The 14,938-nt window shown below is 35.7% G+C and overlaps 2 protein-coding genes across 2 annotated transcripts in view; one reads left to right on the top strand and one right to left on the bottom strand.

The window, feature by feature from the left end:
* On the top strand, positions 933-2,161 carry LOC107645954 (nicotianamine synthase). Its single transcript, XM_016350116.2, has one exon. The coding sequence runs from the start codon at positions 998-1,000 to the stop codon at positions 1,958-1,960; it is 963 nt and encodes a 320-aa protein (XP_016205602.1). The 5' UTR covers positions 933-997; the 3' UTR covers positions 1,961-2,161.
* LOC107645955 overlaps positions 6,159-14,938 on the bottom strand; it is a 12,547-nt gene continuing 3,767 nt past the window's right edge. Inside the window, exons 10-20 of the mRNA XM_021103984.1 lie at positions 14,832-14,938; positions 14,326-14,609; positions 14,078-14,224; positions 13,539-13,928; positions 13,292-13,441; positions 7,896-7,968; positions 7,665-7,789; positions 7,368-7,559; positions 7,153-7,287; positions 6,897-7,034; positions 6,159-6,597 (exon numbers count right to left, since the gene is read on the bottom strand). The exon at positions 14,832-14,938 is cut by the window's right edge and continues 20 nt beyond it. Of these exons, the coding sequence (XP_020959643.1) occupies positions 6,340-6,597; positions 6,897-7,034; positions 7,153-7,287; positions 7,368-7,559; positions 7,665-7,789; positions 7,896-7,968; positions 13,292-13,441; positions 13,539-13,928; positions 14,078-14,224; positions 14,326-14,609; positions 14,832-14,938 (1,999 nt within the window). The 3' untranslated portion in view covers positions 6,159-6,339. The remainder of the gene's footprint in view (positions 6,598-6,896; positions 7,035-7,152; positions 7,288-7,367; positions 7,560-7,664; positions 7,790-7,895; positions 7,969-13,291; positions 13,442-13,538; positions 13,929-14,077; positions 14,225-14,325; positions 14,610-14,831) is intronic.

The raw sequence follows: 14,938 nt of genomic DNA, 5'->3' as shown, positions 1-14,938 counted from the left end.
CACATTTCTAAAAGAGTACGTACTCTTCGTATTCGTGTATTGAAATCTGAGAATTCTTGGTTTTTTGTTTTTTATATCTTGAATTTCAGACTCTATATTTTTTTTAATAAAATAAAATATTCTCTTTGTCTTCAAAAAATCATTTCAATATAATTAAAAAATTAAATAAATTAAAATTTTAAAATATTTTCTATTTTTTATTGTCTTTCAAATGTATTTGATAATAATGGATAAAATATCATGATGATGATCTGCTCTGAAATGTTGCCATGTTATTATTACTTTGTTTGTATCGTCAATTTTTCATCTTTTTCTTCGTATTACTGATAACTAACAATTGTTTTCTGTCTTCTGCTGCATGTTGATATTCGTGTCGTATGTTAACAGCTACTGTATTGCAACTTGCAAGTCCACAGAAACCCTAATTTTATGTTAAGCATGGAATATGAGGTGAGTATAGAGATGAAATTTGTTCTTGTTTGGTTCTGATTATATGTTTAATTAATTTACTTATCCAAGATCATTGTTATTTGCGGCACTATCTTTATTATTAACTATATTCTTATGTTGAACAACACAATGTTTGACATAGAGATTATTAATAGTATTAGTATATATCACCCGCCCACAAAGTAATTTTGATGATATCTAATCATGATATCATATTAAATTAACGATAAAGATTCATATGCACTTATTTTAATATAAAATTGATAGTTAAAAATTATTCGATATAATTTAGTCAAATTTATCAAATTATTAACATTTTTTATATATTATCAATCAAGATAACTATATATAAATTTTCGCTCAAATTAACACCTAAAGTTGTGTTAAACCAAATTAAAGAGAAGCTAAGCAACATAGTTTATGACAGTATTATTCGGTTTGAGAGTATGTGGAGCCCACAGTTGGGCATAAATAATGACCTGATCTGAGAGGAGAGTGGAGCATAGATGCATATAGAAAAGAAGAAAGCACAAACAGTGTCGACATAATGGTGTGCCAAGAAGAAGTATTGATCTCAAAAGTATGCGAGCTGTACTCAGAAATAGCGAGTCTAGAGTCTCTTAAACCGTGCAAGAATGTGGACACCCTATTCACAGAGCTTGTCCTGACATGCATACCACCAAGCCCGATCGATGTCACAAAGCTCTCAAAGAACCTTCAAGAGATAAGATCCAACCTCATCAGGCTCTGTGGCATAGCCGAGGGTCATTTGGAGCACCACTACTCCGCCATCCTTGGCTCCTACGATAACCCTCTCCACCATCTCCACATCTTCCCTTACTATAAAAACTACCTCAAACTCGCTCTTCTTGAATTCACAATCCTCTCCCAACACTGCGGCCCACAACTCCCCAACAAGATCGCCTTTGTTGGCTCCGGCCCTCTTCCTCTAACTTCCATTGTTCTCGCATCCAACCACCTCCCTTCAACCACTTTCCACAACTATGACATCGACTCTTCCGCCAACTCGAGCGCCATGCGCTTGGTTTCAGGAGATCCTGACTTGTCCAAGCGCATGGCGTTTCACACCAATGATATATTGGATGTGACGAGTTGTTTGGAAGAGTTTGACGTTGTTTACTTGGCGGCGCTTGTGGGAATGGACAAGGAAGAAAAGAACAGAATGATTGATCACTTGTCAAAGTACATGGCACCTGGTGCCGTTCTTATGCTGAGGAGTGCTCATGGCGCTCGTGCTTTTCTGTACCCTGTTGTTGAGCCCTGTGATCTTAGAGGCTTTGAGGTTCTCTCTGTGTTCCACCCTACTGATGAGGTTATCAATTCTCTTGTCATAGCCAGAAAATACCCTCTTTCTGTTGTTGACCAACAACAAGGACTTGCTTCTATGATATTACCCAATAAGTGCTCTGATGAGATTCAAGCCTTCAACCACCCTCTCAATCATGGCAACATCATCATTGAGGAATTAACCCTTGACGATCAACTCTGATGATCTCTTCAGATTTTATATATTTTCTTTATCTTTACCAATTGAATTTGGGGGCCATGTTCTAGTTGCTTAATTAGTCTATATTTAATTTCCACTTGTGCTTGCATCTCATCCATCATCTTACTAGAATTATTACATATCTTTTCATAATGTTACTGCTGATCTTAAATTTTCAATAAATATACAAGATACTATTGCAAATGTGTGTCCGCTTTTTAGATTGTTGAGTTCAACAGATCTCTAAAGTGATAAGATGATGACAAATAAAAAACTTAGGGTAATAATAACTTTTTAAGTTAATAATTTCATTTTTTATTATTTTTAAAAATGTAGTTTGTTAGTTGGTTTTGTTACTCTTTCATATAACATAATTCTGAAAAAATCATCTTTAATTTATTTATTGAAATCCATCTACAATAATAAAAGCCATTATCAATACAAGGAGGTTATTCTTGTACCTTTTTTTTTAACCAAAGATAAATTCGCAACCTCTTAATTGAGTATGGAGAGATTATGTCATTTGAGTTATTACTCATTGGCAGGTTATTCTTGTACTTAACATTATAATATTTGTTAAATTTAATAAATAAGGCATATTTATTCCAGTTTCATGTACTTTTATTCATCTTTATTTTTTATTTACACATTGTGCTTCCTACTATGGTCCGTTTTGGTTATTCCTTCTCCTTTTCCAGTGATTGAAATTCGAAAGTGATTGAAAGCTAAAGCATATATATAACTAACGAGTCAAAACGTTGATACGGATCGGATAGGTGGTTATGGTATTGTGATTAATTTGACACTTTAGTTTAGTGAGAATCCTATAAATAGAAACTGTTAATTTTATTACCATTCCTTTTATGTCAATACAATATTTAGTAATAAAAAAATATTATAAAATTACTAAAAAAACTTCCTATTTTTAGTTTGAGTATATACCCATTTTAGTTCTCAAAGAATTTTAGACTAGACACTTTAGTCCCCGACTAAAATTAATTACTCGATTGGTCCCTAACAATTAACTCCGTCAGTCACTTAGGTCCTTTACTCCGTTAATTCTAACGGAGGACAAAATAGTCCCTGACAACTCTAACAGGGAACAAAATGGTCCCTGATTTCCTCTATTCGGAAACGACACTATTCTCTCCCAATTTTTATCATATCTCGCATAACACTAACAGTCTAACACTATAACTTCAAACTACACAATGCACACTCTATAAATTTAATGTTCACAAGAAAAAAAATTCTCAACTTGTTCTCAACCAATTCATACTCACGAAACTAATGCCTATGTCTCTCAACTAGTTGTCGTCTTCGATGGATCCCATGAATATAGACAGCAAGTTTGATTTGTTAAGACTCATCATCGTCGTTGCCATTTTTCTCCTTATCTGCCCTAACATCTCCATGACCACATTGTCCACCACTCCGATCGCTTCCTTCAACTTCTTCTCCGAATCAATGTTCAGTAATCGCTTCAGTTTCCATATGAGCGGCAACGGTAACATTGCTCATTGTAATAGCTTGGATGCGAGGTCGAAATTGTTTGCCAACTTGGACTCCGGGAAAGAAGGAATGAAGCACTCGGGGTCTATTTCAAATGAGAATTTGCATATGATGTCAAAGGAGAATCTTCTCATGATGTCCTAATGTCCAATAATCTATATTACTTGCCGGAGAGTGGAGAAAGGCGTGTCCTTGGAGTAGTTGTGGAACTTGGTCTTGAAGATGTCGTGGACGTTGTTGGGATTGGAGGTGATGTTATCAAAGACGTTGAAGTGGATGATTTTGGTGGGAGAAGTGCAGAGTTGGTGGATGTACCAGTCACAAAGATTTAAAAAGTGTGTGGTCCAGACATGTTGAGGTAGGTGCGACACGTATACAATTACATCATAGCTTAATCTTGGAGCTAAAGAGAAGGAAGGAAAAGATGGAAAAGAAGATTGTGGAGGTGGAGAGTATGAATGTTAGGGTTATGCGAGATATGATAAAAATTGGGGAAGAACAGTGTCGTTTTCGAATAAGGGGTTAGGGATCATTTTGTCCCTTGTTAAAGTTGTCAGGGATCATTTTGTCCCATGTTAGAGTTTTCAGTAACCATTTTGTCTTTCATTAGAGTTGACGGAACTAAGGACCTTAATGACTGACGAAATTAATTGTTAGGGACTAATCGAGTAATTAATTTTAGTTGGAGACTAAAATACCTGATTTAAAATTCTTTGAGTACCAAAATGGGTATATATTCTTATAGTTTTATTTAATGCACTTTATAATAAATAAAGAGAAAGGTTAGTTATCCTTTAATTTTCAGTCTTTAGTCGATCTTGTTAAGGATTTATTATTATTTAATTAATTTAAATACCTATTTTCACATATCAATTATTTAAAAAGTTAAAGAAGTTATTTGTTTTTTATTTTTTATTTTTTCTAAAGGCCAAATAAAGAACAATATTTAAAAGATACTTAATTGCATAAATAAATAAATATTAAATAAAATAAATTTAGATTATTTAGGTAGATTATTTTTTGTCTTTTTAGTATTATCTAGGGTGTACATGACCTGATCCGACTCGAAGACCCAGCCCGCCCCCAAACACTTTAGAGACTAATTTAGTGTGATTTCATTGGGTCTAGGACCGGGTAAGGGTTTTAAAAATAGACCCGGTCATTATTTTCAATCGGGTCCGGGCCATAGCTCGGGTCACCCGAACTCGGTCCGGTGGCTTGTTCGTCATACACAATTAATATTTTGTGTTATTAATGATGGATGATGGCTATTCTTATGTGGAATTTAAATATTGTAAACCTTAATATTTTGTGTTATTAGTCATTATAAGATTATAAGTTAATGTTTTATGTTTAAAATGCATAAGAATTTAGACTAATGCATAATATTGTGTTATTTGCATTGATTTAAATATTTGATGTTATTAGACAATATTAGTATTGATTATGGTTATGCTTTAATTTTAGAGAATGGTTTGTTCTTGTTATATTTTTTTAAGTGAATTTTACTATGTGAATTGTGAAATAATGGTTGGAGATTAGGTGATTTTTACATGCTAAAGACCCGGATTTCACTCGGTTTTTATCCGGTTTTTACCCAGCTCGAAAGTGCGTATGTTTCATCGGGTTTAGAATCGGGTTAGAATCTAAAAATTAGACCCGGTCTATATTTTGAGTTGGATTTGGATTAAGCCAAATCCAATGTGGCACGAGCCATGTACACCCCTAGTATTATCATATACATATATAGTTATATAGAGTTGGATTTACTGCTAGTTGGTTTCTTAACGGAACCGAAAAGAGATAGTCCACCAGTCCGGGCCTGTCTTCTTTTGATACAATAGCCAACAATGCCCATCAAATCAAATATTATTGTGCTTTAAATGATGCATACTTATCTTCTTTTCATTTGCCACTGCTGTACTTGAAGATCCAATAATGTTTGTCTTTGGTGCATAAAGTATGTGGATGATATTTTGAGATTCCAATTTGACCTGAGAAAATAACTGATGATGGTGATGATGATGATGATGAGAAGCATATCTTCTCCTCACTGTATACTTGATCATTAATGGTGAGGCATATCTTCCTTAATAAAGATGCCAATATAAAGGGAAATTGAAGAGGAAGCCAAAAAAGAAAATTTTCAACTAACTTTTAGTTAACTGACATTAACCAATTTTAAAATTTAGAATTTATAACTTAGAATGTAAAATTAAATATTTATGATTTAAAGTCTAAAATTTAAGATAAGCAAAATAATTTTTAAAAAATTAATTACCTAACACTATTCTTCGAAAAATTGTCCAAATAGAATGGTAGGACTGAATTTTTGTTGGTTAGCTTGATCACTTATATTATGCCTTTTGAGTTGGCCAAAAGGCAATGATAAGATATATTCTTGTTAACTTGGCTCCTTCTATCGATTTGGTCTATTAATCACTAGAATTAGAATCTACCACCACACAAAGTTTTACAACATTGTCATCTACTTGCGCCTACGTCAGCTGAGTGGATTCTTGAATATATATATATATATCTCAAACCAAACAGGAAAAAAGCAGATAATAATTGGTGTTTCTAAAATACAGTTAATACCCCTTACTTCCTTTATAGAACTTCTGCCGAATTAAGTTAAATTATCCAACTTTCTGTTCATAAGATCTAGATTTTAGTAGCTCTGTCGAGATATAAAAAACATAACAGTTAATATAAATTATATGGAAAAATTGTTTACAAACTAGTTTCCAACAACTTTAGCATAAGCTATATAGATCAAGTTTGTGACTGGTCCTTGAATTGAATTGATGACTAAGGAATAATAGCTATACAAATATGAACATAGCATATGACTTTTGCATGATCTAGCCTTAACGCCCAGCAGCAATGAGGAAATTGTCAAAGGGGCTGGCTGGAGGTAGCTTCATGACCAAGGAATCCCTATTACTATTATCAGAAACTTTGAGCAGTGATTTATCAGCTACTTGAGTATAATCATAGGCCAGCCAACTTGAGAGCTTCTTCCTTGTGCCGGTACCAATGGCCTCGCACTGGTTAGCCATGGCGCTGTATGGGATAGGAGAAGCCGAGACAACAGTCCCTGCAACTTGACCAGCTACCTCTAGAGCCTAGAAACATTGAATATAACAATGAGTGTTCACCAATAATATAATCTCTGACAGTAACTTGGTATTCTCATCTGTAGATTGAGACATGCAGATTTGGACCAGATTAATTATGCTTGATATTTTTCTGATGCAAGGATGCAAAAGAAGGGAATCTGATTGCATCAACAAATTTCAAATTACTTGGTAACTTCAACCTCTTAATTAGAATTTTATATGGTCAGTGGAATGGACACGGCACCCTGCTTTAGCAACCTATTCTTCTCTTATTTTACATGCATGTACTAAAGAGAAAAGTGTACCGATTCCATAAGCCGTCCAACGCTGATAACACGAAGTAGTGAAGGTGACGCAGGCATCTTTGGAATAGATCGAGAGAAATCGGAAACAGATGCTTCACTTATTGAGTCATCTTCAACTGCTGAACTTGATAGAACATCCTGAACCACCAAGATAATCAAAATTAAAGTATTTCTGGAGACAAACTGAAGTTACAAAACTCACTAGGATGGCACTAATCACCCATTAAGAAGTAACAAATGCTAAGGGACAACATACCCCATCTAGTGACATTGACTCCTTGGAATGCAAAATCATTTGATTGTTATCAAGAACCCATTGTGGACCAAACATGAATTCTTCATCAGGCCTGAATGCCTCTGACAGTAGGGTGTCCAGGTGATCTGCATCCAGCTAAAGAAGAAACAATAAAATAAAAAACTGAAAGTGGTTGATTTTGGAAAAACCATAGTCAAATGTATAAAATGTAATACCTCAGTGATGCTAGTCAAATTCTGAACCAAAACATTTTTTGTAGCCTGGAGATATTCTGGTATTTTGTTCCGTAACACAGATAATACCGATATTGCCATCTGATTATCAGCAGCAGTGCCATATCCTTTCACATCCACATCCATCTTAGCACATACTTGAAGATAATCACTGATTCCCATGAATGGATCAACCTGATTTGTTAAATACAATGGAGCTTTTATTCTAACAGGAAATAGGACAGTCCTCTAGCGGACACTAGAGGCTAAAAAATAGTATACTCATCTCATATCACTTACTTCAGATATTGCTAATGATGTGAACATATCATGCAGATCATGAATCTGATATAATTTGCAGGCAAACATCAACATGCCTGCAGAGAATACAAAGATAGACCTCTGACATGCTGGGGGCAACATTCCTGCAAGATCATGGGAATGCCAAATTTATTTTCTTTTATTTAATCAGTTATTTGCTTGAGAGTAAAAATGTTTCATAAGAATAATCTATATAGGTCGTACTGTTACCTGGGTCCAACAACATACTCCAGAGAGAAAGAGGAAGTTGGAAGAAGCGGACCAATAGATTATCTTTAAGGTTCTGCAGCATTACATTTAGAAAGATTTTCTCAATCAGAATAATTGTATAGAAAATTTCAGAACAGAACTATGTTAAGATCAGGATTCTAGTTCAAATTCGTTCAAAATAGTACGAAGTCTTTGATGAGACTATTGCAGTAAAAGCATATGAAATCTTCTACAGTCAAGCAAAACGGCAGTAAATTTCCGCATAATTGAAAGTTTTAATTCCACTATACTTCTGTATTTCTATATTTAAAGGAAGATAAAATAAAGACAGTGAGGGGTAAAGTGTACACAGTAAGAATTTTAAGATCATGCATTCAGTTTTATGGATGACTCATGTATACAAACATTCAAAGGACAGTACGGACATAGGTTGTGAGAATAAAAGAAAGGCATAGAGAAAACAAAGGGAGGCAGACAAAGGATGGAAGAAAGAAAATGGTGGATAGTTAAGAAGCTTTTATAGTAAACTATTTTATAGTATGCTCTCTTGTTATTTATAGAAGTTAGGAAACTATATAAATGAGGGAAATCAAAATGTATTCAATTCAATTAAAAAAAAGGAATTCACATCCATAGCAATTATTTATTTTCTTTCTTTCTTTTTTCTCTTTAATAATTATATAGCGAGTGTATTATTGTGAGTAATGTTCAATTTCATATTACTTTCTATCTATTAGAAGTCAAAATTCTGCTGCAGACTCAACAATTGATATCAAGAGCCAACGTTATATTATTCATTATTTGAGTGGTAAAATTCAATTTTGAATATAATGGCTTCTACTAGTAGTAATGTCAAAGTAGGCAAATATAAAATCTAGAAGTTCAATGATAAAAATGATTTTTCCTATTGGAGGATGCAGATGAAAAATTTGCTTATACCACAAAAGTTACACAAGGCACTAGCGGAAAAAGAGAAAAAGCCGGAAGGAATGAAAGATGAGGATTGGGAAGAATTAGATCTTGAGGCACGGGTTGCAATAATCTTATGCCTTGAGAGGGATGTTGCTTTCTTGGTGAACGAAGAAACAACTACAGCAGGCGTCTGGACAAAGTTAGAGAGTAACTTCGTGACGAAGACTCTAACTAACAGGATCTACTTAAAATCCAAATTGTATACATGCAAGATGGAGGAAGGCACCTCAATTCGAGAATATATCAATAAGTTTGATAGGATCATATCAAACTTAAAGGATATAGATGTGAAAGTTGATGATGAAGACCAGTCACTCATTGTTACTTTCATTACCGAAGTCCTATGAAAATCTGGTGCAGACATTGATGCTGGTGGGTGACACTCTGACCATGGATGAGGCGAGAGCATCACTTTTAGCGGATGATCTACGTAAGGTTGCTACAAGTGTAATGTCATCTTCAAATGGAAGAGAGTATAATGATCAAGTACAAGAATTGTTCGCGGCTAGAGGAAGGACTAATGAAAGAGGAAAAGGTAATAAGCGTGGAAAGTCTAGGCCAAAATCTAGACCTCACGCGGAGAGAACATGCTTTAAATGTAGTGAGGCTGGATATTTTAAAGCAAATTGTCCAAATAAAAAGATAACTTTCAAGAAACAGAATAACGACAACCCAAAAGAAAAGCAAGAAGCAAGCTACGTCTCAAATGATGAGGAGGATTGTTACTCTGTAACAGAACAATTTTATGAAATCTCCGGTAAGTAGATTCTTGATTCAGGAGTCTCTCATCATATGTGTCCAAATAGGAAGTGGTTTGCTACCTATGAAAGCATAAATGGTGGCACAGTTTTAATGGGCAATGATCATGCTTGTAAAACTGTGGGGTTAGGTACTATAAGAATCAAGATGCATGATGGAAGAGTAAGAGTCTTAAAGGATGTGAGGCATATTCCAGACTTGCGAAAAAATCTTATCTCCATAGGTTTGTTGGAGAAAAATGGCTGCAAAATAGTTGCGAAAAATGGGGTACTAAAAGTTGTTCGTGGTTCTTTGGTAGTGATGAAGGGAGTTCGTCACAGTAATCTTTATTCTCTTTTGGGGACAACAGTCACAGGTGAGTTATCAGTTGGAATCGGTGGAAGTAGAGATCAAACAAATTGCACAAGAATATGTCACATGCGGTTTGGACATATGTCAGAGAAAGGTCTATCATTGCTTTGTGGACAAGGTTTGCTGAAGAATATGAAGAAACCACAAATGAAATTTTGTGAGTATTGTGTGTATGGAAAGGCACATAGGGTGAAGTTTTCTACAAGCAAGCATAAAAGTAGAGGGTTGTTAGACTACGTGCATACTGATGTTTGGGGCCCGGCTAAAGTTACTTCCAAGGGTAGTTCCAGGTATTTTGTTACTTTTGTTGATGATTATTTCAGGTATGTTTGGATTTACTTCCTCAAACATAAGAATGAAGTATTCGATACTTTTAAGCGGTGGAGAGCAATGGTTGAAGACCGAACAAGTAGGAAGCTAAAAACTCTACGATCTGATAATGGCACAGAGTACACGAATGGAAATTTTAAGGAGTTCTGTGACCGAGAAGACATTGCAAGACACTGGACAGTTAGAGAAACACCACAACAGAATGGAGTCGCCGAATGACTGAATCGTACGCTACTTGAGAAGGCAAGATGTATGCGCTCTAATTCAGGGTTAGGCAGAGAATGGTGGGCAGAATCGGTTGCTACAGCTTGTTACATAGTGAATCGATCCCCACATTCTTCTCTAGATGGAGACACACCTTATAAGGTGTGGTCAGGGGAACATGCAGATTACGAGAAACTCAGAGTCTTTGGATGCACAGCCTGTTATCATGTCAAAGATAATAAGCCTAATGATAGAGCTAAGAAGGCAATCTTTTTGGGGTATCCAAGAGAGGTTCAAGGCTATCGCCTTTAGAGTGTAAATGATTCTAAGTTTGTAATTAGCAGGGATGTTACCTTTGATGAACGATCTATGGTAGCTTTGTCTAAAGATATGGTGCTAGATGATGGTGATGTTGGAAAAACTTCAAATACTCAAGTGGTGGAGATAGAGTCTAAATACCAACAAATAGACTCTAGCAATTTTCAGGTGGAGCATCCTAATGCTACTCGAGATGACGCAGAGGATGAACTTGATCATGAGGAAATTCAGCGAGAAAATGCACATGCATTACAACAGCAGCAGCAGCATTCTTTGGCATCTATTAGGCCAAAGAGGAATTATAAATTTGTTCAGAAGTTTGGGTCAAACAAGCCTTTGAGACATTATGGGCAGGTAAACTTGGTAGATTATGCACTTTCAATGGAGGATGATAAGCCGGTCACCTTCAAACATGCTATCAAAGACAAAGATAGAGAGAGTTGGTTGGTCGCTATGGAGGAAGAGATGCAATCTCTTCGTAAGAACAAGACATGGGATGTGGTCCCATTGCCCGTGGGAAAAACTGCAATTGGTTGTAAGTGGATGTATAAAAGAAAAGAAGATCCTACTAAGTCATATAGTACAAGATTCAAAGCTAGGTTAGTATAAAAGAAATTTGCACAGAAAGAAGGTGTTGATTACAATAAGATATTTTCTCCTGTGGTGAAACACACTTCCATACGGGTGCTTTTAAGTCTTGTCGCTCATGGTAATCTTGAGTTGGAACAACTAGACATGAAGACTGCATTCTTGCACGGTGACTTAGAGAAAGAAATCTACATGTATCAACCTGAGGGTTTCAAGGTTGAGGGTAAAGAAAGTCAGGTATGTCGCTTAAGGAAATCGCTATATGGATTGAAACAATCTCCTCAACAATGGTATGAGCGATTTGACTCCTTTATGTTAAAACAAGGTTTTTCCAGAAGTAATTATGATTGTTGTGTATATATTTGTAAGCTTCCTGGAGGTGATTATATCTATCTTCTATTGTATGTGGATGACATGCTTATTGCCTCTAAGAGCAAGGTAGAGATAGATATGTTAAAGGTTCAACTTGGTAAAGAATTTGAAATAAAAGACTTGGGTGCTGCACAGAAAATATTAGGCATGGAAATTAAAAGAGAGAGATCAAGTCAAAAATTGTTCTTGAGCCAAAGAGGATACATTGAGCGCGTTATTGAAAGGTTTGAAATGAAAAATGTCAAATTGGTGGTAACGCCATTGGGTCCACATTTTAGGCTCTCTGGTAAACAATCTTCCACAACAGCAGAGGATAAGGCTTACATGGAAAATGTACCTTATGCTAGTGCAGTCGGTAGCCTAATGTATGCTATAGTGTGTACACGCCCAGATATTTCACAGGCAGTCAGTGTTGTTAGCAGGTTCATGGCAAACCCGGATAAGGCACACTAGGAAGTAGTCAAGTGGATATTAAGATACTTGAAGGGTACCATTGACACAGGTTTATGCTTTAGTGGAAAATCATATCAAATCAGCGGCTTTGTTGATTCTGATTATACTGGTGATCTAGATAGAAGACGTTCTACGACTGGTTATGTATATAAAATACAAGGTGCTCCAGTTAGTTGGCGATCGATGTTACAAGTTATAGTGGCACTATTTACTACAGAGGTTGAGTACATGGCAGTAGCAGAAGGGGTGAAAGAAGCATTGTGGCTAAGGGGTCTTCTAGATGATTTGGGGTTGAAGCAAGATTGCATGAATCTGAGTTGTGATAGTCAAAGTGCAATTCATTTGGCTAAAAATCAGGTTCATCATGCTCGTACCAAGCATATTGATGTAAGATATCACTTCGTGCGCGATATTATAGAGAAATGTAACATTTCTCTTATAAAAGTATACACAGATGAAAACCCTGTTGATATGTTGGCTAAAGTAGTGTCAGGAAACAAGTTCCAACACCTGTTTGGAATTGCTCAATATTGCTTCATGTTAGGCATTACATGGAGAAATAGAGGAACTACGATTGGTTTGATCCTGAACAAGGGTATGTAAGCAGTCATTGTAAAAATGATGCAACCGGATATGAATACTACACTTTGATCGTCCAAAATTTGAGTAGATTTCAAATTGTGAATGAGGTGGAGAATTGTGAGAATAAAAGAAAGGCAGAGAGAAAACAAAGGGAGGTAGACAAAGGATGGAAGAGAGAAAATGGTGGATAGTTAATAAGCTTTTATAGGAAACTATTTTATAGTATGCTCTCTTGTTATTTATAGAAGTTAGAAAACTATATAAATGAGTGAAATCAAAATGTATTCAATTCAATTAAAAAAAAGGAATTCACATCCATAGCAATTATTCATTTTCTTTTTTTTTTCTCTTTAATAATTATATAGCGAGTGTATTATTGTGAGTAATGTTCAATTTTATATTACTTTCTATTTATTAGAGGTCAAAATTCCGCTGCAGAGTCAACATAGGTGAATCCAGAAGTATACCTTTATGCGTAAAACAGTTAGTGTTAACATGAAAGAGTGAGCTATAGCTTCAAACTTTGAAGGCAAATTGTCAGGAAGATTGGCTTGAATCCAAAAGGCAGAAAGTAACTGTGCCATTTGATCTTCACTTAGCTCCATAATATATGGTTCCTGGCCAGTTCAATAACAAAACTTGATAAATAATAATTTATTTCCACAAATAATCATGAATAACAACATAGTAGCATAAACCTGTCCAATTACTCACAGACTCGGTCAAACTAGTGCTATCAATGACAGATTTAAGCTTGTAAAAGTTGGGAGAAATCTTAGAGCCACGGCCCTGCTGGTTCCGGTCTTCTTCCACAATGCCTCTTTCTCTGCATCCATCATCAACAATGTCGCCATGATTCTCTAGGTTGGCGCTGTCTCTGCCATTGCGAAGCTTTTCCATTAAAGCTGAAATTGATGCAGATGCAGATGTACTGTGGGAAGGCCTTTTATTGTGCAGAGATCTAGACCGTGAAGGCACTAAATGTGAATGGAAAGAATTTGGAAAAAGAATTAAAGCAAAAATCTGGTGTGCTCCAACTGAAGTCTCCAGATCTGAATGCAGCATTGCTTTTATGAGTTGCATAAGAAGCACTTCTGGAAATGCCTAGAAGGAAGCATAAAACTTTGTTAATGGATATATTCCAGGAAAAAAACAACAGGTTTCCTATTACTAACAATTCAATCAATATGAAAATCATACATAATGATCACTAAGCTTCAAATTGAAACATGCATACAATGAACTCCTTTCACCTGCTGTGAATACAAAGATGGCAATGCTACGGTGACCACTCGAGAAAGGATTATAAGTGATCCAATGCTTGCTCTGGCAAGAACACCAGATGGCAAATTTTCTAAGGTTATGGCCATCAAGTCGAGCAGTGGCCGTACATCAGAGACCTAGTTATAGAAAATGAAGCAGTTTAGTTGTTGGAAGCAGAGAGATCTAACTAATTGTAAAATGATTTTCTAGGCCAAAGAATGCACATTCATGAACCTACTCGCTTGGAAAATTCTAGTAAGCATTCCTCAATGGAGATTTGGAGCAAGATATTTGAGTTCAGCTCTTGCTCTCCAACAAATTCCCCAGAGGCTTGAAGGCTTTTTCTAAGATGCCTGCAAAGGTCATCAACAAAACCAAATTCTACCAACCCTCTCCCAGTTCTAATTTGAACAGCCAAAGATGTCGCAACTTGAATAATGCTAGCTTTAAGGTGGGGATCATGTAAGACATTTTTGTGGTCCAGATGACGTATGACAGAAGCTAGAATCAACTGCTGATTCCCTGGAAAACAAGGTGGAAAAAAATGGCAAATTCATGGGACAAGAGTACAAGATTTTGCATAAGAATCTTATATGGCATTGTTTAATAGCTGTTTTGAATCTTAAAATCCATGAATGTTCAAAGTTACGAAGTGGAACCAAACAACAGTACAACACATCCACCATATTATTGGGTTTGATTTCAGACAAAGATTTGACTGAGAAATGCTGAAGAGAACAATACCTGAATTCTCCATGAAATAGGCCATGCTAGACAAAACCATTATTGCTAACCCTTTTGGAGGAGACCAATGTCGTCCGGAATCAAAGTAAACAAACATTGGATCCAAT

Source organism: Arachis ipaensis, chromosome B06 (genome assembly GCF_000816755.2).
Source record: "Arachis ipaensis cultivar K30076 chromosome B06, Araip1.1, whole genome shotgun sequence".
Lineage (NCBI taxonomy): Eukaryota > Viridiplantae > Streptophyta > Magnoliopsida > Fabales > Fabaceae > Arachis > Arachis ipaensis.
This window is presented reverse-complemented; position numbering and strand designations above follow the sequence as displayed.